We start from the raw sequence: 25353 nt of genomic DNA, 5'->3' as shown, positions 1-25353 counted from the left end.
AGAAAGAAAGAAAGAGAGAAAGAGAAAGAGAAAGAAAGCAAGAGAGAGAGAAAGAGAGAGAGAAAGAAAGCAAGAGAGAGAAAGAGAGAGAGAAAGAAAGCAAGAGAGAAAGAGAGAGAGAGAGAAAGCAAGAGAGAAAGAGAAAGAGAAAGAAAGCAAGAGAGAGCGAGAAAGACAGCAAGAGAGAGAGAGAAAGAAAGCAAGAGAGAGAGAAAGAGAGAGAGAAAGAAAGCAAGAGAGAAAGAGAAAGAGAGAGAAAGAAAGCAAGAGAGAGATAGAAAGATAGGCAGGGAAGGAGGGAGAGATAGAAAGAGCAAAAAAGAGAGGAAGGAAGAGAGAAAGAAAGAGGGATAGAGAGAGGGGGGAAGGAAGGAAGATAAAAAGGGAGAGAAATAGAGCAAAAGGGAGGAAGAGAGAGAGATAATTTTTTTTGTCCAAACGTTTTTTAGCCCCCCCCCCACTTCTCCCCACTCAATGTGCCCCATGATTTTGTATATGTAAAAATTGTACAGTGATCCCTAGAGTTTCGCGATCTCGATCTTCGCGAAACGCTATATCGCGATTTTTAAAAAAAATTAATTTTAAAAAAACCACTTCCGGGTTTGGCTTCGGGAGTCAGCTGGAAGCGGCGCGGCTGTTTTAAAAGGTCGCAGCCGGCCTGGGGGGCTTCCCAGCACCCCCCCGAACCCCCCAACCCGGGTTCGGGGGGGTGCTGGGAAGCCCCCCAGGCCGGCTGCGACCTTTTAAAACAGCTGCGCCGCTTCCCAGCTGAGTCCTGAAGCCAAACGCCAAAGGCGAACTTCCGTGTTTGGCTTCAGGACTCAGCTGGGAAGCGACGCGGCTGTTTTAAAAGGTCGCAGCCGGCCTGGGGGGCTTCCCAGCACCCCCCCGAACCCCCAACCTGGGTCTTCCCGGCCGCCCACGCAAAGGGGAAACCCCGGCTCCTCGCTGATGCCCGCCGCTCGCCCGCCCGCCAGCAAGAGGGGGAAGACCCAGGGAAGGTTCCTTCGGCCGCCCAGCAGCTGATCTGCTCGGTAGCGCAGCAGCAGCGAGGAGCCGAATCGGGGTTTCCCCTTTGCGTGGGCGGCGGGGAACACAAACTCCACCATCTACGCATGCGCGGCCATAGAAAAAATGGCGCGCATGCGCAGATGGTGTTTTTACTTCCGCAACCCTACATCGCGAAAAATCGATTATCGCGAGGGGTCTTGGAACGGAACCCTCGCGATAATAGAGGGATCACTGTATATGTTTAAAAAAAAGCTCAAAAAAGGTTGAAAATCACTGCTCTAGAATAACACCTAGAAGGCTCTTAAAGCATAAATCAATCAATTTTAGCCTGATGGCACCTTCTCCGTAAACCTAAGTTTTAACTATCCTGTTTCCTCCAAAATAAGATAAGAAGTCCAATTGGGCTTTTGAGTGCATGGCAATAAGGCCAAACACTTATTTCAGAGTTCAAAAAAAATATAAGACAGGGTCTTGCTTTGGGGAAAATACGGTGTTGAGGTGTTGAGGTTCAGATAACATTACTCAACTGGGTTAAAACAGTTCATGTCAAGTCATTTATGATTCAGCTTGGTTCAAGAAGCTACGTGCTATCTTAAGTACCAGAGTGACTTAGGAGTCTAGTGAGTAGGAGGCATGCAGTTCAAATACTGTAGTTGTAAATTTTAAAAAAATAGGCATTATGTTAAACCATTCTATGGTTTTGCTTGACCACAGTATACAGTGGTACCTCTACCTAAGAACTCCTCTACTTACGAACTTTTCTAGATAAGAACCAGGTGTTCAAGATTTTTTTGCCTCTTCTCAAAAACCATTTTCTACTTACAAACCCGAGCCTCCAAAACTGTAACCGGAAAAGGCTGGGAGAAGCCTCCGTGGGGCCTCTTTAGGAATCTCCTGGGAGGAAACAGGACCAGAAAAGGCAGGGAGAAGCCTCCATGGGGCCTCTCTAGGAATCTCCTGGGAGGAAACTGTAACTGGAAAAGGCAGGGAGAAGCCTCCATGGGGCCTCTCTAGGAATCTCCTGGGAGGAAACAGGACCGGAAAAGGCAGGGAGAAGCCTCCATGGGGCCTCTCTAGGAATCTCCTGGGAGGAAACAGGACCGGAAAAGGCAGGGAGAAGCCTCCATGGGGCCTCTCTAGGAATCTCCTGGGAGGAAACAGGACCGGAAAAGGCAGGGAGAAGCCTCCATGGGGCCTCTCTAGGAATCTCCTGGGAGGAAACAGGACCGGAAAAGGCAGGGAGAAGCCTCCATGGGGCCTCTAGGAATCTCCTGGGAGGAAATTGTAACCGGAAAAGGCAGGGAGAAGCCTCCTTGGGGCCTCTCTAGGAATCTCCTGGGAGGAAACTGTAACCGGAAAAGGCAGGGAGAAGCCTCCATGGGGCCTCTCTAGGAATCTCCTGGGAGGAAACAGGTGAATACAAGTGCATTTTCTACTCTAGAGTGTAAGGTTAAATACATTGTGTGAATCCAGCCAGAATGTCTCCCTAGGAGTCTTCTCCAATCCCACCAGATTCCAAGACCTTTAGGGCTGGTCAAAATCACCTAAATTTCTCAATACAGGGAATCAGAAAAATGGACGCATTTTAGTCCCTGGGAGGTTTATCATCTAGAACAGGGGTCTCCAATCGTAGCAACTTGGCAATCAAGTCTTGTGGATTTCTCTGGGTGACTCTGAGAGTTGAAGACCACAAGTTTTAAGAAGTTGCTCCAATGGTGTCCATGCAGGATGACACTTCAAATAATTATTTCGGACATTATTGCATTTCTCTACTATATTTTTTATTAATGGTGAACCGTTTCTACAGCATGGGGGGAAAAAGAGAAGGTCTTATTTGATCCTTTGCACAGCATGCAATTGTATATACATTTGATGTACACATATACACACATATATCCACAGACATACACCAATTCCAATTCAACCTGTATTCCAGATCAATGATTTGCAACCTCAAGTGTGGACTTCAATTCCCAGAATTCCCCAGTGAGCCATGTGACCTATAGTATTTTTTTATTCTAGTAAACAGACAGCACCGCCCTCTACTGGCAAGCCAAGGGAATGTCACCACAACAGGGAAATTTTACATTCAACCTGCTCCAATCAAGCCTTCCCATTGGACAACTCTATGGCTTACATCTGGATTTAACTCTGGAAAATATTATTAGATATCGTGCCCCTCCTTTACTCCTCCTTCTTCCACATTTCTGGTTAATCATTCTAAGGCTAGGGCAGCAATTTGTCACTAAAACCTTACATTTCATTCAAACTCATTAGAAAAGAAAGGAAGAATTACAATGCTTAAAATAATAAATAACTGTAGGGCCGATGGAACCTTTTTCAGACAAAGCGGCCCATCCTGTCTCCAGAACATCAAAGCCAAAGCAAAGCTTGTTCCTAGTCCTCAGGATTTTGTGCTAAGAGTAGCTTTTTAGGGATAGAAGCTACAGGAAGGAAGCCTCCACGACTAAGAAAAACATTTAAGGAAGATCAGAAATGGGGACAAGGAAAGTCCGTCCACTGCAGCCAAAAGCCAGGCCGGCTGAGAACGATGGGAACTGTAGTTGGATGGGTAAACCGTCTTAGCCCCGTCAGACGCTACTTCCGCAGGCTTTCATAAGGACGCGTTGGGAGTCCGCACTCAACTCTTCCAGGCACTGGCTCAACATGGAATAGGTGGTGTGGAAAGAGATGCCGCCGGAGGCCACGGCTCCGAAAATCGGGAAGCGGTGGAGGAAAAGGTTGGCTACCATCAGGCCCGTTCCGGTAGCCTTTCCCAGCAAACTGATGACCACATCCTTGTTGATGCTACGGCCCAGGCAACTGTGTACTTCTTTCCTAAGGACCTCCATGGGTTTCCCGGACCGTTCAGCCAGACGGGATAAAGACGCAGCATCGAGGCCAAAATCTTGCCGGTAACTGGACAACTTCTTAAGCAAAATGGATACGTCACAAGTGAAGGCCAAGCCCGGCAAAGGGACGGCAGCTACCAAGCTAGAAATCAAAGCCACCTTCCAGATCTCTTGCTTAAGGACTTTCTTCTTCTTTTCTATGATCACCGTGGAGACGTTGGGCAGAGACAGGAGGAAAGCTTGTTGCTTATGAGTGGGCAGTTCTTGCTCCAGGGTTTCCTCAAAAGCCTGGAAGTCAAACCTGTCAAGGTAAAAATTGCTGAGAAGGAAGACCTTGGCATCGGTCAGCCCAGCTTTGGCAAGCTTGCTCTGGCAATCCTTTTTGATCACCTCCAGGACGTCGGCTTCGCTGGGCGGGTTCTTCTTCCTCCGCTCGGCCTCCAAATCGTTGTCTATCTTGGTGCGTACGAAGTAGAACTGCTTCCCCTGCTGGACAATGGCCTGGGCTAAACGGACGTGGTTTTCTTTAAACCGCTCAGAAGCCAGGATGATGAAGAAATCGTAACGGGAAAAGGCCACGGTTTCTAAGTATTCATCCGCCCGGAAGTTGGGCGTTCCTATCCCGGGGAGATCCCATAGGATGACGTTGGAGTGGCCGGGATAAGGATACGATGTGGGTTTCATGGTGGTCTCGGTTACCCCTGTTGCGGCCGCCCCTTCCTCTTCATCGCTCATGCCCCTCAAGACGTTAACAAAGGTAGATTTCCCGGCGCCCGATTCTCCTGTGATGGCAATGTCCAGCTGGGCGTTCCAGATGGCTTCCAAACTGCCCTGGATTCGGGTCACCACCTCGGAAAGGCCCCCAAGTTCGTAGGCTTCCTGGATCTCGGCAATCTCCTTTTCGCTGAACTCCTCGAAGCCAAGGCGGGTGGGCTTCTGCAGCCTGTGGAAAGGATAGGAGGGACGGTGAAAGGTGTGGATGGATTTAAAAAAACCTCAAGTTCAAGGCCAGACAGGTAAAGCCAAATGGGAAAAACACAGATGCAAAGGAAATTTTGAAATACAGTGGTGCCTCTACTTAAGAACTTAAAAAGAGAAGATTTAAAAATCTCCTGAATTTTTTTATTGGGTATTTCAAATACAAAGTATAAAAAAGAAACTTATTATTTAATAATACATGTATGGTTGCGGCAAGAATAGTATTTGCACAGAAATGGAAAGAAAAGACAATACCAAAAGACACATAAGTATTTAAAAAAAATCATAGAATGTGCAGAACTAGATATGATGACTAAACGTTTAAATAATCAAACTGAAACAGAATTTTATAAAATATGGAATAAAGTATATGATTGGTGGAATTTTAAAAATGGTATTAATAGTTAATTATAAGATAGAATGAATTAATATATAGCATAACTAACTTAGAAGTGTATATTTTTTCATTTTTCTTTTTCTTCTGTATTACTAATAACCTCCCTTTTTTGTTTAAGTATAGAATATCTTAAAATATAAAGAAATTTGAATAATAACTTTAATATTATAAAAATAGAGTTGAATTCAATAAGAATGTAACTAACATGTGTGGTATTTCTGCTTTGATATGACTACAGTTAGGTTTTTTATATTTCAGTAATAGTTAGACTTCTATGATAAGTGGAGCAATGGTAGCTCCTTAAATGTTTAATGTTGTATGTCTTTGTCTTTTTTGAAAATCAATAAAAATATTTTTTTTTAAAAAAAAAGAACTTAATTCGTGATAGAAAGAATAAAAAAAAAATAGTAATGCAAGAGATAGAAAAAAACGCCGGAATTTTACTTACTGGGTATAGCTAAACAGAAATATAAGAGATATTTTACATCTAGTCATTCATATAACGACAGCGGCCAGGATAGTATATGCGCAAAATTGGAAAGGGGAAGATATTCCCAGAGAGGAAGAGGTTATCAAGAAAATATTAGACTGCGCTGAAATGGATATGATGACACGATGGTTAAATAACCAAGAAGAATCAGAATTTTATGTGATTTGGAATAAAGTGTATATATGGATAGAGAAAAAGAAGAAGTAAAAATGAATATTATGTGTGAACAATAGAAGTACTGTTAGGATTTAAACTTTGAGTTTGTATTTTGCTTATATACGAAGTTTATTTTTTTTTTCTCTTTATAAGGTTACACAAAATTTCTTCTTTTCATTTAAATTAACATGTTGATTTAAGATATTAATAATGTATTCTTTTTCTGTATCGCAATTTGACTTCTAGAACAAGAGGGGTATCTGCAACCCCAAGTTTATGTTAAGTGTGTATTTGTATGTGTGTCAATTTTAAGAAAATCAATAAAGTTTATTCAAAAAAAAAAGAACTTAATTCGTTCCGTAACCAGGTTCCTAAGTAAAAACGTTCTTAAGTAAAAGCAATTTTTCCCGCAGGAATCAATGTAAAAGCAAATAATGCGTGCAAACCCATTAGGAAAGAAATAAAAGCTCGGAATTTGGGTGGGAGAAGGAGGAGGAAGAAGAAGAGGAGGAGTATCGCTGCCGAAGGAAGAAGGCGAGGTGAGGGGAATCAAAATAATCCAAAACTTTAAGACTTTTTTTTTTTTAAAAAAAGAAGGACTCTAAGGCAGTGAGGAGGCGCAGACACCTCCACTCGCTTTGTAGCCGGCGCCTTTCCTTCGCTGCAGTGACTCCTTGCCTGCCCAGAACGAAGGGAGCGTTTCTTTTCTCTGGGCGCTGGCAGAGGTTTATTCCCTGTCCAAGCGCCCAGAAAAAGGAAAATGCTTTGTTCGCTTTGGACTGCCAAAGCCTCCTTAAGCACCACCAAAAGGCCAGTAACCGTGTTACTAACTTAACAGTGATTCACTTAGCAACTGGGGCAAGAAAGTTCATAAAAATGGGGCAAACCCAGCAGTGGGCTATGAGCCGGAACGCTAAATTGCGCTCACCGCCGCGGCTCATAAGTTCTTGCAGGACCAGTGCGATTTTGCAGCTGCACCTGTGAACATAGTTCCCTCTAAGCTGAGCAGTGAGCAATCGCTCACTTAAAAATCATCATCAACTCAGAGTTTTCCAAACCTGCCCAGAAGCCGAGAGGGAAAGAGTGAGAGGGAAGGAGAGAGAGAGGAAGAGAGAGAAACAGATAGAAAAAATAGAGGAAGGAAAAGAGAAAGAAAAAGAATGGGAGTAAGGAAGAGAGAAAGAAAATCAAAATCTAGTTTGAAACTAGCTCAACTATTTAAGTGGCATTTGGATATTGATAGAGTTGCCCTATTATGAGCTCACTGTTATAGACACACAGTACAGTATTTTATTTTGAAATTCTCTGAGGCAAAACAGGGTGGGTTTTTTATTTGTTTGTTTGTTTATTTGTTTATTATTTCTGTGCCGCCCAGTCCCGAAGGCACTGCCACTCAGACACTATACTTTTCCGCCCACCCCCCAAAAAAATTAGAGGGAACACTGCCTCTGAAGGTAGCAAAATTGCACCCGTGTTTCAGCGAGGTTTTACCTGCGGCTCCGTGTGTGATTTCACTACCTCCACAGGTGCAGCAGCAAAATCGCGCTGGTCCCGCAAGAACATACGAGCCGCATCAGTGAGCACAATTTAGTGTTCTGGCTCATAGCCCATCGCTGGGCAAACCTCACTTAACAAATGTCTCGCTGAACGACAGAAATGTCAGGCTCGGTCATGGTCATAAGCCGAGGACCACCGGTATTCGCTGCCAAGCTGCCATACTGTTCTGTTGGGCTCTCTGATAGACTCCTCCCAAAAATTCACAGGTACAAATTTCAGACACGCACACGTTTGAAAATTCAAAACAATGTTCTTTATAATGAAAATTCACTTAAACCAAGCCCTCTTTTGGTATAGCAAAGAGCACTGGTCTCCAAACAAACTGGTAATTGGTACAAGTCCCTTATCAATTCTGTGATACTTAGCTTGCAGCTGCGAGGCAATTCACAGTCCTTCTTCTTTCACAAAGTGAAACACCCTTTGCTCTGGTTTAGTTTCAAAGCGGGGGAAAATCAGCACACAAAAGGCCAAACGCAGCAAAGCAGTCACGAAACACAACGATCAGATAATCCTCCACAATGGCCAAACCCACAGGCTGCTTTTATAGCAGCCTCACTAATGACCACAGCCCCACCCAACCACAGGTGGCCTCATTTTCTATGATAATAATCTCAGTTGTTGTTGCCTATGCATCGCTCTCCGCATGCGTGGCTGTATCATTAACTCTTGTTCTGAATCCAAGGAGGAGCTAGATAATTGATCTCCTTCTGAGCTGTCTGCCACACTCTCCTCCTCCCTGTCACTCATGTCTTCTTGGTCAGAGGAGCCTTCATCATCAGATTCCACCAGGGGCAAAACAGGCCTGCAGCATGTGGATGTCTCCCGCACACCCACAGCCCTTGGGGCAGGAGCTGGGCCAGAGCTAACCACAACACATACCAACCTTTCGTACTGGTGCAGGTCCTTCAGCAGGTCTTCCCGCAGCTGGGGGCAATCCAGGGTGCCAGGCTCAAAAGCAGAGATCAGGTATACATAAGGATCCACAAGAGAGAGGATCCCCAGGGATTCCGTACACGCCTCGCGAAGGGCCCGGAGGACTTCCGACCGATCGTAACGCTGCCCCATCAACCGCTTGAGAGTGTGAAGTTCCAAATCGGCCTTGGTCCGGGCAAAATAGACCTTTTTGCCAGCTTGGCGGGCTTCCAAAACAAGGCGGCCGTGAGAATCGTCAAACCTGTCATCAGTCACCAACACAATCAGGTCGGCTTCTCTCATCCATTGATCCGCGTGGCCCTCACCCTCCATCGACCGCTCCCACAGCAGTAAATTATTATAAGTCGGGTCGGGGTACATGATGGGCTTTTCCGATTTCACCGGAACCCCCACGGGGGCTGATCCGGCATCATCTTCAGTCATCTCTCGGGCGGCGTTAAGGAGAGCCGATTTGCCGACGCCGGATTTTCCCACAAAGATGATAGAAACGTCGCCGCAATCGGGGGAACCCGGAGCAGAATTTGGAGAGATTTTTGCGGACATGTTTGGTGTCGACAAAGAGATTAACTTTTCTTCTGAGCAGGCTGTAAACCTTTAAAGAAGGGAAGACAATTGTCAGAGAGGGGCAAAAACTCCCTTTTTTAAAGCTAAAATCAAATCCTAAGCTTGGCTACATTTTAAGTAGCGCAGATACCAAGTATCGAATCAAATACAATTGGCCGCAGGCCGAGAGCACAAAGATAATAATAATTTCGTTTATTTTTACTGCATGCCCATAAAACTTGGTATGGGTATATTTTCACCTCCCTGTTCTGCCCCAGCTATGGACTGTTCTGTTCTATTCTATTTATATTCTATTTATATTCTATTTATAGACTAGAATAGAATAGAATAGAATAGAATAGAATAGAACAGAATTCTTCATTGGCCAAGTGTGATTGGACACACAAGGTATTTGTCTTTGGTGCATTTGCTCTCAGTGTACATAAAAGAAAATATACATTTGTCAAGAATCATGAGGTCCAGCACTTAATGATTGTCATAGGGGTCAAATAAGCAATGAGAAAACAATCAATATTAATAAAAATCTTAAGGATACAAGCAACAAGTTACAGTCATACAGTCATAAGTGGGAGGAAATGGGTGATAGGAATATTGAGAAAAAAACCTAGTAGTAACAGTAGTGCAGACTATTATTATTTAAACATTTTATTATTTATTATTGTTTTAGACTAAACAATTATTTGTTTAGCAGATTTATGGCATTCGGGGGAAAACTGTTTATATTTTATTCTAATCTAATCTAATCTAATCTTATATATTACATTACATTACAGTAACAACAACAACAACAACAACAACAACAACAACGAAACATAGAAGACTGACGGCAGAAAAAGACCTCATGGTCCATCTAGTCTTCCCTTATACTATTTCCTGTATTTTATCTTACAATGGATATATGTTTATCCCAGGCATGTTTAAATTCGGTTACTGTGGATTTACCAACCACGTCTGCTGGAAGTTTGTTCCAAGGATCTACTACTCTTTCAGTAAAATAATATTTTCTCATGTTGCCTTTGATCTTTCCCCCAACTAACTTCAGATTGTGTCCCCTTAACTGAATTTAAACATGCCTGGGATAAACATATCTCCATCCTAAGATAAAATACAGAAAATAGTATAAGGGCAGACTAGATGGACCATGAGGTCTTTTTCTGCCGTCAGACTTCTATGTTTCTATGTTTCTAAACAAACAAACATTATTTCACTCATCTAGTTGAAACTTTCATTTCTATTGCCAGTCTACTTATGATGTGCCATACGCAAAATAAACAGCCCAAAATCTATCCAGCCAGCTTTCCGATCAAACTAGGATTCTCCATTTCCTGGTTTCTAGCCTGGTTGTTTCAGCAGCTGGACCAGAGTGGCTGGGGTGTGTCTTTGTGTGTGTGTTTGTTTGTTTGTTTCTTCCTGACTTTGCACGCTCACCTGGGCAGTTCCGGGAACCAAGAGTCGCCAAGCCAGAGGGAAACCCTGTTGTTCTGTACCTGGCCAGGTAAGCCGGGGGGATGCCGGGAAGACCCCGGCCTTGTTTGTGGGGCTCCCGAGAGCGCTGGGTGTGTGTGTATATATGGAGCTGTCCAGATTCTGACGGTTCAGCAATCCTTGTTTGCTAGAAAGACGCTCGACTCCGGTTGGGCCAGGGCTAGGCAAAGTCGGCTCTTCTACGACATGTGAACTTCAACTCCCAGAATTCCTGAGCTACCAGGATTGGCTCAGGAATTCTGGGAGTTGAAGTCCACAAGTCGTAGAAGAGCCCACTTTGCCTTCTGGGTTGGGGGGGGGGGGTTGTAGCCAAGTGGGCGGTCTCATTTTTGGGGGGGGGGTATCCGGCCGTCGCAACCCCGCCCTTCCTCCCCACCTACCTTGCCAGGTGGCTCGGGCCTACAAGGCCGCAGAGAGCAGAGGCCGCGCGTCCGGCGCGGGCCAAGCCAGATTTCCGGGGCCTCAGAGAGACCGAGCCGCCCCCCTTTCTTCCTTCGCTCGCTTCTCCTCCTCCGGCCGGCAGCTTTCGTTACCCAGCTCTCCTCACACACACATACACACCCCGGCCGCGTCAGAGAAGGGGCGGTTTTTGCGGCGCAGAGGAACCGGGACGCGCAGCGAAGGTGCCTTAAAGTGGCTTCTGGATCGCGCGCACGGGCCTGCTTGCGCGGGAACGTGGGAGTGGAGGGAAGGACGGCCACCGCCCTAGGCTTATTATTGTTTGCCGGCCTCGGATCTCCCCTCCTGGCCTTTTTTCCGCGGACAGGTGAGCGGCTCTTAACCCGCAAATCCCGGGGAAGTGGCCAAAAAGAGGTGGGGGGATTCCAGGAGGGCGGGGGAGTCCCCTGTAAAGGCCGAAGGGGGAGAATCCCCGACCTTTAACAGATTAACAGAGTCGGGAAGGACTTTGGAAGTCATCTAGTCGGACCCACCCTGCCTACGTCTACTACTAATGATGATAATGATGATGATGATGATGATGATGATAATTTATTAGACTTGTATGCCGCCCCTCTCCGAAGACTGGGGGGCTACCTAGGATTGAACTCACTACCTCCTGATCTCGAGGCAAGAGCTCAACCTCTAGGCCACAGCAGCTGACCACCCCCCTGGACCTTGGAGGTCATCTGGTCCAGCCCCCCATCCAATCCCCCCCTTCTCACCTAAACAGAAGGCCTTACATTTTCCTCTACCTAGGATTGAACTCACAATCTCCTGGTTGCAAGGCAAGAGCTTCCCACCTCTAGGCCACAGCAGCTGACTGCCTCCTGGAAGGGACCTTGGATAGGTAGGTAGGTAGGTAGATAGATAGATATGATAGACAGAGTGACTGACTGACAGATAGGATAGATGGATAGATAGATTAGATAGATAGATAGATGGATGGATGGATAGATGGGTAGGTAGGTAGGTAGATGATAGATAGAGAGAGAGAGATAGGTGATAGATAGATAGATAGATAGATAGATAGATAGATAGATAGATAGATAGATAGATAGATAGATAGATAGATAGATAGATAGATAGATAAATGGGTAGATGGATAGATGGGTGGGTGGGTGGTTAGGTAGGTAGATGATAGATAGGATGGATAGATAGATAGATAGATAGATAGATAGATAGATAGATAGATAGATAGATAGATAGATAGATAGATAGATAGATAGATAGATAGGATAGATGGATAAATGGGTAGATGGATAGGTGGGTGGTTAGGTAGGTAGGTAGGTAGATGATAGATAGATAGATAGATAGATAGATAGATAGATAGATAGATAGATAGATAGATAAATGGGTAGATGGATAGATGGGTGGGTGGGTGGTTAGGTAGGTAGATGATAGATAGGATGGATAGATAGATAGATAGATAGATAGATAGATAGATAGATAGATAGATAGATAGATAGATAGGATAGATGGATAAATGGGTAGATGGATAGGTGGGTGGTTAGGTAGGTAGGTAGATGATAGATAGATGGATGGATGGATGGATGGATGGATGGATGGATGGATGGATTAGATAGATAGAGAGAGAGATAGAGAGAGAGAGAGGGATGGATGGATGGATGGATAGATTAGATAGATGGATGGATGGATGGATAGATTAGAGAGATAGAATGATAGATAGATAAACCCTGCAATGCATGATTTTTCAGGTGGTTGCGTGAAGCCTGGATTCCCATCGGAAAGTTCCTGCCTGGGCCACACTCACCTCCTCTTTTCTCTTCCTGCAGCTCAGCCATGGATAACTTTCCCTATATAGATGAAGCAGAGTTGAGAACCCACAAGGCTATTTTCCTGGCCCAGAACTCCTTCGCAGCTGCTTCTCAAACCCAGGAACTGCTGGATTTTTTGAACCTGAAGATCCAGGTCGGGATCCTAGGAGAGCGCCGCGCAGGTGTGACCGTGCTGATTGAAGCACTCCTGAGCAAGCCCCGCCCAGTGACAAACCTCACTGCTTACTTCCGGGAAGCTCAACGGCTCACACAGTCTGCAGAGGTCCACGTCCATCCCACCTTCCCTCACCTTGTCTTGCATGATCTACCTGGCTTTGAGGCCACTGAGAACCCGGCTGCCTATCTCAAGAAGCTGGGTGACCTTCAGCAGTTCAGCTGCTTTGTGATAGTGGTGGGAACCGGGGGGTTGAGAGACGTCCATCTTCAAGTCCTTAAGGCCATCAAGCAGAAAAAGAAAGCTGTCTTTGTGGTTCGCACCAAGATTGACCTAGATTTACACACAGCCAGAAGGTGCCTTCAATGCAGGCACAACTCTGCGCAGCAGATGAACCAAATCCGGAAGGCGTTGACCGAGACGTTGGCCAAGGATGGTTTGGAGACCAAGGAGATCTTCCTGGTGTCTGGGCTGCAGACAGAGAGATACGATTTTGCTTGGTTCGAGGATACTTTGGAAAGAGAAGCGCTAAACTTGAAAAGGTAAAAGGGGGTCAAGGAGGGTCTGACTTAGATTTGAGCGTTTTGATTTTTCTTCCAGGGTTGGAAAAAGATGTAAAAATGCCATTCTGTCCTTTAACATTATTATTATTATTATTATTATTATTATTATTATTATTATTATTATTATTATTATTATTTATTAGATTTGTATGCCGCCCCTCTCCGTAGACTCGGGGCGGCTCACAACACAATAAAAACAGTTTATAACAAATCTAATAATTTACAATATAAAATATTAAAAACCCCATTATTAAACAGACATACACACAAGCATACCATACATAAATTGTATAGGCCCGGGGGAGATATTTCAGTTCCCCCATGCCTGACGACAAAGGTGGGTTTTAAGGAGTTTGCGAAAGGCGAGGAGGGTAGGGGCAGTTCTAATCTCTGGGGGGAGCTGGTTCCAGAAAGTCGGAGCCGCCACAGAGAAGGCTCTTCCCCTGGGGCCCGCCAACCGACATTGTTTAGTCGAGCTAATGTCCTTTTTTCCTTAGTTTTCTATATGGAACTCAAATAAACATGCCAAAACAGAACACTTGAGAACATAAGTAGAGCCAGGCTGAATCGGGCCAAAGCCCATCGAGTCCAGCATTCTGTGTCTCACAGTGGCCCACCAATTGTCCATGGGGATCTTGAGCAGAAAGAGAAGGCAAAACCCTCCATTTCCCTTGACCCCCAGGGAATCCTGCCTCTCTCAACCAACATAGAGGCGCATAAGTATAAAGTAGAGATAGAAAAGATAAAAAGACATTAGGGCAAGAACAGTAGGCACAAAGGTCCACTTATGCATGCCCCTTACAGACCTCTTAGAAAAGGGGAGAGGTCTATTGTAGATAATGTAAGGTTGAAGATTTTGGGATCGGGGGAAGAAACAACAGAGTCCGGTAGTTCATAGTCGACAAATTTGTCGGGTGATTCCCCCACCGCTGCCAAAGAAATAACCCATTTAGAGATACGAGGAGAATTTACAAAGATGTGAGGCTCCTAAGATGGTTGAGCCTCTGTAGGGGAATGAAAGACTGAAGTGAGGAGGGGAGAACTCCTGCCGACGGGGCCGCAAAACCCCATCAGCTCTGCAGAGTTTCAACGTCACGAGATAGAAATTTTGCAGAGGCACCTTTGAACCTAAGAAGAGCCAGGCTGAATCGGACCAAAGACCATCGAGTCCAGCATTCTGTGTCTCACAGTGGCCCCACCAATTATCCATGGGGATCTTGAGCAGAAAGAGAAGGCAAAACCCTCCCTTTCCCTTGACCCCCAACAAATGGTACCCAAGGGAACCCTGCCTGCCTCAACCAACACAGAAGAGGCACTTGGACATCTGTTTCAATAACACCTATGATACACTTTGCATCCATGAATCTGTCTAATCCTGCCTTGAAGCTATCCAGGCTGACAGTTGTCATGACCTCTTCTGGAAGTGAATTCCATAAACCAAGGACCCTCTGGGTGGAGAAATATTTCCCTTTGTTTGTCCTCACTTTCTTACTTATGAGCTTTTTGGAGGGCCCCCTTGTCCTAGTATTGTGTGATAAATAATTTTTCTCTATCCATGCATGATTTTATACACTTCAATCAAATCGCCTCTTAAACGCTGGCTTTCAAGGCTGAAGAGACCAAGGTGTTGCACTATCAAAGAAAGTTCCTATTACTCAGTACTACTTTCACACACTGACTTTCTTTAGCATCCTTGCTTAGGAACCACGGTTGATTGGCAGCTGTTATTAAATGAGCTGCAAAGTGGTTACTAAGTGGTAAATCATGTCATCGTTACTGTTTTTAAAAAGTATTAAAAATTGGATTTTTTAAAATTTAAAATCAATAGAGTTGATTTAAAATCAAGCCTTTTTAAATAGAGATTTAATTCATGATTTCAATTGAATCCACCCTGTGTATCATCTTTGACGCAACCAATGACTTCAGGAAGGTAATGTGTTTATGTTTACAGTAATATTTCTGCTCTTGGTTCTTTCTAGGCACCATGAGGGAAATCTGAAGGACATCCACGCAGTGAGTCAAAAGCTGGTCCAGAACCTGTTTGAGATTTCCAAGTTTAGAACCTTGGCTGAAGTCCCCGAAATAATCCAGACTACGCTGGCCAATCCCACCCAAATCCATCTGAATGTAGCTCTGATTGGGGAAACAGGGTCGGGAAATTCCTCTTTGATCAATGCACTGAGGAGGGTAGGCTCTGAAGAGATTGGGGCAGCCCCTACTGGTGTGGCCGAGACCACCAAGACAGCCACAGCCTACCCATTCCCATCAGTCCCTAACATGTTCCTTTGGGACTTGCCAGGAGTAGGATTGACGGAGGATGATGTGAAGGGCCTGGACCTCAGCCGATACAGCGCCTTTTTGCTGGTGGCCTCAGAGCGCTACAAGCACATCCACAGCTGCCTGGCCAAGACGATTGCTTCGGAAGGGAAAGAGTTTTTCTTTGTGAGGAACAAGATAGACGTAGATGTGGAGTCTCAACCCGACGTGAAGGAGAAACGTCAGGAACAGATCCGCAAGAACTGCGTAGAAGCTCTGAAGAACGATGGCGTCAACTGTCCAGTCTTCCTGGTCTCCTCTTTCATGGCGGAAGCCTACGACCTCCCTCTCCTTCGGGAAGAACTCCAGAAACGGGCTTTCGAGTTGAAGAGGAAGGCACTGAGGGGAGCGATCCTGAGGGTCGTCTTCCAGCTGGTGAGGTTGAAGAGCAAAAAGCTGATGAAGGACGTGTGGCAGAAGACCTTGCAAGTTGGCCTCTCCGCCGTGGACAATCTCAACGAGACTGTGGCGAATCAGCTCCTGGACATCATCGCCAGCTTCTGCATCGAACTGGGTCTGAATCAAGCGTCCGTCGCGAACACAGCCAGGTGTACTGGCAAAGCAGCCCGACGGCTTCAGGAAGGGATCCAGAGCCGTTTCGCCCGGCCGATGCAACCCGCCGAGGTCCTCCCCCTCATAGTTAAGTCTCCCTCGTGGAGCAGCTGGGCGTGGAGCTACGTGCCGTCCTGGGGCCAAGGAACGAAAGTGGAGGAGGCCATGATCTCGGTGGAGAATATTTACAACCTGCTGAAACAAGCTGTAGTGGAACTGTCGGAAGATGCAGAGAGGGTGCTGCTCGCCGCCTTCTCGGAGGACTAGAGGTGGAGGGATAGATTGGATTTGTGGGTGGGAGGAGAGAAGGAAGGCCAACAACCTCTCTGCAACAGGACACGGTGATGCAAGAGCAAAGATTGTTTGGCATAGTGTCCTGTGGCGGCGGCGATGGTGGCGTTTTTTGGAAAGGGCCCAGCAAGATTTGGCTGTAGAAATGTAGAAAGTAAGGAATGGAAAACCATTGCTAAAAGCCTGTACCCCTTTGCAGTGCTCATACACACATTGCAGTCTCTCTCAACCCCGACAACTTTTTAAAATGTGTGGCACGATTGACTGGGGAATTCTGGGGGTTGCAAGTCCCTGCATTTTAAAACTTGGTACGGTTGAGAAATACTGGTGAGACTTTTTTTAAATTTAAAAACAGTTCCTATTACAGAGAAATCAAATTCTTGCTTGCTTACTTGCTAGGATCTTGGCTTACAGCACCAGACTTATATAGTGGAAAGTTAAGTTTGTTTTCGGGGGTTGTGGGGGGAGAGAGAGCAAACACATTTCATCCTCGGACAGGCTTTAGAGTTTGACCTGTTCAGGAAAGCACAGCTTGTGCCTAAAACCTCTTTGAATTCCCCAGAAGTTACACAGGCTTAAAAAGGGAGGTGTCTTCTGCCCAGGAGAATTCTAATTCTATAGCTTAAAATAGTCATTGTTTCCATTTGTTTGTCCTGGAAGTAGGTCGTGTTACAGAGTTACTAAAAACATGGATAGATTGTCTTCAGGATGCAAACTGCAATGAAAAATTCTACACAACATACATTTAGCCATGCTACAAGTTAATTGAAAAACGGTTGTTTATTTTGCGATTTGCTGCATGACCAATTAAAACAGCTGTTCTTATTTTGATCATCGTCCTCGTTTATAGTATGCAACTCGCTGGGTTTTTAAAATCTTCACCCTCCGTCAGGCCCTATTTTTTTTAAAAAAATTGTTTATCTTAATTTGACCTGCCAGGCAGTGCGGGATCAAAATTCCAAATTCCCCTTACGAAATATTTGCCCAGCATGACTGAAGCAAATAGTATTCAGTGATGCAAGACCACTGTGGTTTCTCTGACCACAGGGGGCTTGGGGAGAATCTCATTTGGAGGATAAAATTGTCTATTTGGTAACTGACAACTACATCCAGTATTTGGGTCGGAATTAATATAGCAACTTATCCAATCTTCCTCCTCTATTAGATGGGAAGTCAAGACTATTACTAGAAAATATTTATTATTTATTTATTTATTAATCAGATTTGTATGCCGCCCCTCTCCGCAGACTAGGGGCGGCTCACAGTAATAATAATATAATGTAAACAAATCTAATATTTAAGTTAATTTAAAACCCCAATTTAGAAACCAATCATACATACTAACATACCATGTTACATAAATTTTATAAGCCTAGGGGGAGGGAGTCTCAATTCCCCCATGCCTGACGACAGAGGTGGGTTTTAAGGAGCTTACGAAAGGCAATGAGGGTGGGGGCAACTCTGATATGGGGGGGGGAGTTGGTTCCAAAGGGTCGGGGCCACCACAGAGAAGGCTCTTCTCCTGGGTCCCGCCAAACGACATTGTTTAGTTGACGGGAACAGGAGAAGGCCAACTCTGTGGGACCTAACTGGTCGCTGGGATTCGTGCAGCAGAAGGCAGTCCCGGAGATATTCTGGTCCGGTGTCATGAAGGGCTTTATAGATCATAACCAACACTTTGAATTGTGACCGGAAACTGATCGGCAACCAATGCAGACTGCGGAGTGTTGGTGTGACATGGGCATATTTAGGAAAGCCCAAATATGTATAAATATTGACTTACAATCGTTCACATAGCTACTGTTTGATGTTATGACAGCTGGACAAATGATTTACACCCAGTGCTTGCTCATATGATTATTGCAATGTCCCCATGATCACATGGTCAATCTGGGGCCTAGCAACCAGCTCATATTTACAACAATTGACGCACTCCAAGTCTCATAGTTATCATTTTCAACCTTCCCAGTCAGCATCCAACAAGGAGTTTATTTCTTTATTTTCTTTCAACTTTTTAATAATATTCATTACAGAATAAAATATCAGAGGAAAAATAAAGTGCCAGGAAGCATGACCCCCAAAAGATACAGGAGTCCATGTATAAATCATGATTCACCTGCAGAATGTGCAATTTAGATGCACAAACCCACAGCAAGTTCAGAGCTTAAAAAGATCTTTTGCCTCAAATTCTCCCAACTCGAGCATCCAAGTCTGCGGAGACGGGCGGCATACAAATCTAATAAATTATTATTATTATCCAGAGAAGGGGAGCCAGTAGAAACAGTCCTGCATGGGGCCAAACTGGCAATGGGGTCTTCTGTAAGACAGATAGTCCTCGACTTATGACAGCTCATTTAGTGACTGTTCAAAGTTACAACCACCACTGGAAATTGTAACTTACGACCGTTTTCACACCGGCACCCGCCGCTACTGGTGGATGGATATCTCACACATTTTAAGCTCTTGATTCAAGATTCAGTCTTCCGAGATGGGTAAGATGAGGACCCAAATTGTTGGGGGCAATATGCTGACTCTGTAAAACTGCTTAGAGAGGGCTGTAAAAGCATTGTGAAGCGGCATATAAGTCTTAAGTGCTATTGCTAGATTCACTCACGCTATTGCAAAAAAAACAATTTCAAGTTGGTTTTACCATTTTCAGGATTACAAGGGCTAAAGACAGAAGCCACTTTAAATGACCAAAAAGATGCTAGAGGATGTAGGATGCAAACATCCAGGTTCCCTTCATTTTACAACACGTTACTTGCGCTGATAGATTACCTGAAAAGGTGTAAAGGGGGGGTGGGGCTGTCCTGGGGTCATGTGATCAGTGGGGAAAGCCAGATTCAATTAACCACCCTTTTACTCACCTAACAACTGCAAACGATTCCCTTCACAATTTTGTGATTTTTGCCAGAGTTTGTGCCTGGTAAAAACGTTGCAAAATTCAGTGTTTTGCTCAGCAACATAAATGTTGGGCTCAACTTGTTAAGTCAAGGACTACCTATAAGCTAGCTGGAGGAATTCTGAGAACAGAAGCCCACATGCCTTAAGAGCTGCAAGGGTTGAAAAAAGATGAGTTTGGGAAATGTTTCTTTACAGATCCTGAGCCATAACATAAGCAGCTGCGGCACTTCCAAAGGACGAAGATTTTGCCCTGTACAGTGTTCCCTCGATTTTCGCGGGTTCAAACTTCGCGAAACGTCTACACCACGGTTTTTCAAAAATATTAATTAAAAAATACTTCGGGGTCTTTTCCCCTATACCACGGTTTTTCCCGCCTGATGACGTCATATGTCATTACCAAACTTTCGTCTGCCTTTAAAAAACATTTCTTAAAATAAACTTTAATAAATAAACATGGTGAGTAATAATCTAAATGGTTGCTAAGGAAATGGGAAATCGCAATTTAGGGGTTTAAAGTGTTACGGGAAGGCTTGGGATACTGTTCATAGCCAAAAATAGTGTATTGACTTCCGCATCTCTGCTTCGCGGAAATTCGACTTTCGCGGGCGGTCTCGGAACGCATCCCCCGCGGAAATCGAGGGAACACTGTATTCCCACACACACACACACACACACAAAAAGGGGAATCTGGCTCTCCATCCCAGTCAGCAATGCCCAGGGGCTTCCATTCCCCACCCAGACTCAGGAAGCAGAGGCATTGGCTGGCAGTGCTACCGCTAGAGCTCCCCTCGAGCATGGCGGATGTAATGTTCGTGCAGGTCTGCCTCGCGACTGAAGCTCCACCCACACTCCGTGCACGGGTAGGGCTGGGAAGGTAGCACCATCTGGTTCTGCCGGTGAAAAGCTTCGTGTTGACGCAGGGAAGAAAGCTGCCGGTAACTTTTGCTACAATTGGGGCACTGATGAGGCAAGCTCTGGCCATCCGTGTGGCCTAGGCGGTGGTGCTGGTAGCTGGCCAGCTGGTCAAAACGGCGGCCAGAGTCAGGACAGTCAAAGGTGGGGCGCACGCAGTCATTGCAATCGGAGGGCGAGGCATGGCTTCGCTGGTGGGAGATAAGTGCTTGGGAGCTCTTGAAAGCCTCGTTACAGACGAAGCAGAGAAATAGGGCATCCTGCAAATTGGCCTGAACAAAGTCCTCTGGATGTTCTCGCTTCATATGCCGATCCTTGAATTTCTTGTCAGAGAAGGTAATCAGGCATCGAAAGCACTGATTGGCACCCAGGCTATCTAGAAAAGCAGCAGTGGGTATAAAGTTATTGGGATGCAGGTAACAAATCTACAGATTGCAAGACAAGCAGTGTTAGCAAAAACTTCAGAAGAGAAGGATTTAGGGGTAGTGATTTCAGACAGTCTCAAAATGGGTGAACAGTGCAGTCAGGCGGTAGGGAAAGCAAGTAGGATGCTTGGCTGCATAGCTAGAGGTATAACAAGCAGGAAGAGGGAGATTGTGATCCCGCTATATAGAGTGCTGGTGAGACCACATTTGGAATAATACTGTGTTCAGTTCTGGAGACCTCACCTACAAAAAGATATTGACAAAATTGAATGGGTCCAAAGACAGGCTACAAGAATGGTGGAAGGTCTTAAGCATAAAACGTATCAGGAAACACTTAATGAACTCAATCTGTATAGTCTGGAGGACAGAAGGAAAAGGGGGGGCATGATCGAAACATTTAAATATGTTAAAGGGTTAAATAAGGTCCAGGAGGGAAGTGTTTTAATAGGAAAGTGAACACAAGAACAAGGGGACACAATCTGAAGTTAGTTGGGGGAAAGATCAAAAGCAACATGAGAAAATATTATTTTACTGAAAGAGTAGTAGATCCTTGGAACAAACTTCCAGCAGACGTGGTAGATAAATCCACAGTAACTGAATTTAAACATGCCTGGGATAAACCTAGATCCATCCTAAGATAAAATACAGAAAATAGTATAAGGGCAGACTAGATGGATCATGAGGTCTTTTTATGCCGTCAATCTTCTATGTTTCTATGCAGAGTTCGCATCAGATATTTTCTCTGCACCGAGAGAGAAGTTTCTGCTGCTACCTAGGATCAAACTACGGCCTACTGATTTGAGGCAAGAGCTTCATCTCCATGCCACCCTTCTTTTAATGTAACTATAACCCTCTAGAAATCCTCTGAAATCAAGGATCAACAACTCAAAACTCACAGATGGCAGTATTCCTAGCGCATTCTTTATCCTTGCCCTCTGCTAGCATTATTGCAGGGTTTCCATCTACCCAGAGAGGTTCAGGTTTAAAGGCCGAGTGATGCTTCTGGGACAGTGATGCACTGCTGTTACAGTTTGACACCTTTTTAAGGAACGGCTCGGCCAATCTTAACTTGCCGACTGCAGAAGATTCAGCCATCGCTTCCTGTAACAACAAAATCAAGCAGTCAGCCAAAACATCCAGGCCCACCCAGTTCCTTCCTACACACCACAAATGCTGACTTCTAAAAGCAAGTTGGACTTCTGACTCTAGGTCAATAAGAGGGCATTGTGCCAATTCTAGACCCAAATATCCACATTTCCCTTTTTTTTCCCCTGCATGATTCTGCTCTGGCTCAAACACAGAATATATTTTCCTTTCGAGACCCTTTGGATTACAACTTTTTCTTTAGGCAGGTTTGACAGCAACTTTGAAGCGCCCTTTTCTCATAAAGCAAATGTACAATTAGTGTACATTTCAAGTGACAATGAAGTTTTTTCTAAGTCTTCTTGGGTCAATAAAACAAGCAAGGTCAATGCTTGAGACCCAGAAGGTAAATGTGTTGTGTCCCTCACTCTGGGAAGCCCCCTTCCTTCCAGAAAAAAAATATTTAAAAAAAACATTATATTTTCCTACAGCAGTGTTTCCCAACCTTGGCAACTTGAAGATATTTGGACTTCAACTCCCAGAATTCCCCAGCCAGCGAATGCTGGCTGGGGGATTCTGGGAGTTGAAGTCCAGATATCTTCAAGTTGCCAAGGTTGGGAAACACTGTCCTAGACTAGAGGACCAATGGAGAAACATGTTTTTAGAGGCACTTTCCAATCAGCCTCCCTGTTGGTCTTTTCCAGCCACTTTTTCTCTCCCGGCTCGGACCTGAACCAAGTGGATTTCCCCTTCCAACACTGCCACATCCCCAACTTGTCAGAAGGAGGAAGGCCAAGCCAAGCCTGCCTAAGCCAAGAGGCAGATTCCCTCAACACTATCAAACTATTTACTAAGTCTGCACTTCTATTTCTACTAGTTTTTCTCATCATTGCTATCATCCTTTTCCTCCCACTTAGGACGGTATGACTGTCGCTTGTTGCTTGTACAGTATCCTTAAGATTTTTATTAATATTGTTTCTTCATTGCTTATTTGACCCCTATGACAATCATTAAGTGTTGTACCACACAATTCTTGACAAATGTATCTTTTTCTTTTATGTACGCTGAGAGCATATGCACCAAGGCAAGTTCCTTGTGTGTCCAATCACACTTGGCCAATGAAGAATTCTGTTCTGTTCTATTCTTTGCTTCGGCCCAGAGAGAAACGGGACGGGGCCTGCCTTGCGGGCTGCCCCTCAGCACATCCTTCCCGTTAAGACAGGAGTAGGAAAAGTTTGCTCTTCTATGACTTGTGGACTTCAACTCCCAGAATTCCTGAGCTAGCATTATTGGCTGAGGAATCCTGGGAGTTGAAGTCCACAAGTCATAGAAGAGCAAACTTTTCCTACCCCTGCGTTAAGAAAAGGCCCGCTTTATTTTTTTCCCTCTTCCTGGGAAGGCGCTCTTTCCTTCGGCCCCTTTTGGGGACCGGGCGGAGGCCTCAATCCCTGGACGAGCCCCTCTGCTGCCCCACAGCTAGGCCAGGCCGGGGCTGCTGCTGTTCCTCGCCTCGCCTGCCCTCTGCCGCCGCGGCCTACAAAGGCGCCGAGGCGCCTCTCACTGATGTCCCAGCGGCCCCTGGAGCCTTCCATCTGGACCCCCTTCCAGCTGCGGCCCTCCGAGCCAGGAAACTTGCCCCAAATCTCTGCCGGCTCCCGGGTCATCCCTTCCACATATTCTCGCTCCGCTCCATATTAGGCCTCTGTCAGGGGGGCCTTCCTTCTCCAGAAAGGCCCCCGCTCTTCCCGTAGAGCGGGCCTTTCCGAACGCCTGCACGATATGCTCTTGTTTCCGCTGCGTGCTTAGGGCTGCGGGCCGCTTTTTTTTACACAGATAATTTAGGGGAAATGAGGAAGCCTGCAAGCTCCCAATATCTGAGCCAGGATTGGTACATTATTGTAATTTATTTCAGGCAATATAATAGACAGCTGAAAGACAGAGAGAGCATGCGCACCACAGAAAGCACCCGTAGACCTGTATGAGTGAGACGCGGCTGGGCTTCAGAGTTCCCCTGGCTAGTTGTAGCTGCGCATGTCCAGCAATGCGATTCCCAGCTATTATGAACATTAAGCAAAAGGCGCAGGCGCAGTCCGCTCTAGCTTTCTTGTTTTGTTTTCCATCAATTTTTCCTGCGTTTTAAATTGCACGTCATGTCACGTGCTAGAAATAATATTCTCCAGTGGGAATGATGTCATTTTATCTGCTAAGGTAATTTTCCTGTACGGCCACGAATAATAGTAACAGTAACAGCAATATTGCAGTTGTTTTTTCAGGGATGTTTTGGAAAATATCACATATTGGGAAGATAGTTGCTAGAATCAGCATCTGATGATGAAGAAATTGCAAAGGTTTTTTTTCTTTCTTAAGATCTGAAGCAGAGATTGAGTCCAGTTAATTTATAAACGTGGGACCGGCATTAAATTGTCGCAGTTTTGTTCGTGGTACATTTGAATTTTCCTCCAGGCAAGATGAGGAATAACAATAGCTGTTGTTTTTTGAAGTCTGCATAGATGCAGCACAACTTTCTGAACAGCTAAGTCAATGTTTCCCAACCTTGGTAACTTGAAGATATCTGGACTTCAATTCCCAGAATTCCCCAGCCAGCATTCGCTGGCTGGGGAATTCTGGGAGTTGAAGTCCAAATATCTTCAAATTGCCAAGGTTGGGAAACACTGAGCTAAGTAATACTTCTGGATAACCTTTTTTTAATGTCGCACTAAATGCAATGGAACTTTTCAGAGACAGACAAATACAAAATTGCTTACATAGCTGTACGTGCATATTTATGCAGTTGTGGGAGATTTGGCAAATAGATAGAGATCTACAAATATAGGGACTGGCTTTGGCACATGTAAACAAAAATGGCAATTACAATTTAAGACTTATATGCCACCCCTATGGTGCTTTACGGCACTTTATGGTTTACAATGTCAGCATGCTGCCTCCAACCTTCTGGGTCATGCGTTGTAACACCTATTTTGTGGCATTAAGCAACGACTAGGATTTAAAATTGACCACTGTTGTCATAAAATAAATCAGTTCACTATGGGCTGGCAAATGTCAGTTTTCAGCCAAAGCACTGTCAAATGTGGCCATGCGACCCATAATGCTACAGACATAAATGCAGGCCATTTGCAGAGGGCCCGAAATATGATCATGTGACCTGGAGAACATAAGAGCCCTGCTGAATCGGGCCAAAGCCCATCGAGTCCAGCATTCTGTGTCACACAGTGGCCCACCCATTGTCCATGGGGATCTTGAGCAGAAAGAGAAGGCAAAACCCTCCCTTTCCCTTGACCCCCAACAAATGGTACTCAAGGGAATCCTGCCTGCCTCAACCAACATAGAGGCGCATAAGTATAAAGTAGAGATAGAAAAGATAAAAAGACATTAGGGCAAGAACAGTAGGCACAAAGGTCCACTTATGCATGCCCCTTACAGACCTCTTAGAAAAGGGGAGAGGTCTATTGTAGATAATGTAAGGTTGAAGATT

The 25353-nt window shown here is 45.1% G+C and overlaps 3 protein-coding genes across 8 annotated transcripts; 1 reads left to right on the top strand and 2 right to left on the bottom strand.

Moving 5' to 3' along the window:
• Positions 1–2770: 2770 nt before the first annotated feature.
• Positions 2771–11169, bottom strand: LOC139174532 (interferon-inducible GTPase 5-like). Of its 2 annotated transcripts, none has more exons than XM_070764970.1 (3): positions 10804–11169; positions 8325–8966; positions 2771–4806 (listed from the first exon to the last, which is right to left on the bottom strand). In XM_070764970.1, exons 2-3 carry the CDS (start codon positions 8915–8917, stop codon positions 3603–3605), a joined length of 1797 nt encoding a protein of 598 aa, XP_070621071.1. In that variant the 5' UTR covers positions 8918–8966; positions 10804–11169; the 3' UTR covers positions 2771–3602. The 2 variants fall into 2 exon arrangements, with proteins under 2 accessions (XP_070621071.1, XP_070621072.1); XM_070764971.1 differs by having other exon boundaries at positions 10367–11157.
• On the top strand, positions 10175–17367 carry LOC139174531 (interferon-gamma-inducible GTPase 10-like). Of its 4 annotated transcripts, none has more exons than XM_070764969.1 (4): positions 10378–10433; positions 11621–11711; positions 12658–13356; positions 15357–17367. In XM_070764969.1, exons 3-4 carry the CDS (start codon positions 12665–12667, stop codon positions 16510–16512), a joined length of 1848 nt encoding a protein of 615 aa, XP_070621070.1. In that variant the 5' UTR covers positions 10378–10433; positions 11621–11711; positions 12658–12664; the 3' UTR covers positions 16513–17367. The 4 variants fall into 4 exon arrangements, with proteins under 4 accessions (XP_070621067.1, XP_070621070.1, XP_070621066.1 ...); XM_070764967.1 differs by lacking the exon at positions 10378–10433 and adding an exon at positions 10778–11189; XM_070764966.1 differs by lacking the exon at positions 11621–11711 and having other exon boundaries at positions 10175–10433.
• Positions 17368–18483: 1116 nt separating this feature from the next.
• On the bottom strand, positions 18484–23581 carry ZNF576 (zinc finger protein 576). Of its 2 annotated transcripts, XM_070764979.1 has the most exons (3): positions 23497–23581; positions 21674–21878; positions 18484–20728 (listed from the first exon to the last, which is right to left on the bottom strand). In XM_070764979.1, the coding sequence occupies exons 2-3, from the start codon at positions 21870–21872 to the stop codon at positions 20217–20219; spliced, it is 711 nt and encodes a 236-aa protein (XP_070621080.1). In that variant the 5' UTR covers positions 21873–21878; positions 23497–23581; the 3' UTR covers positions 18484–20216. The 2 variants fall into 2 exon arrangements, with proteins under 2 accessions (XP_070621080.1, XP_070621081.1); XM_070764980.1 differs by lacking the exon at positions 23497–23581 and having other exon boundaries at positions 21674–22288.
• Positions 23582–25353: the final 1772 nt, after the last annotated feature.

The sequence above is a fragment of the Erythrolamprus reginae genome, chromosome 11, assembly GCF_031021105.1.
Source record: "Erythrolamprus reginae isolate rEryReg1 chromosome 11, rEryReg1.hap1, whole genome shotgun sequence".
Lineage (NCBI taxonomy): Eukaryota > Metazoa > Chordata > Lepidosauria > Squamata > Dipsadidae > Erythrolamprus > Erythrolamprus reginae.
Note: the sequence above shows the minus strand (reverse complement) of the source record. Positions and strands in the feature narration are given on the sequence as shown.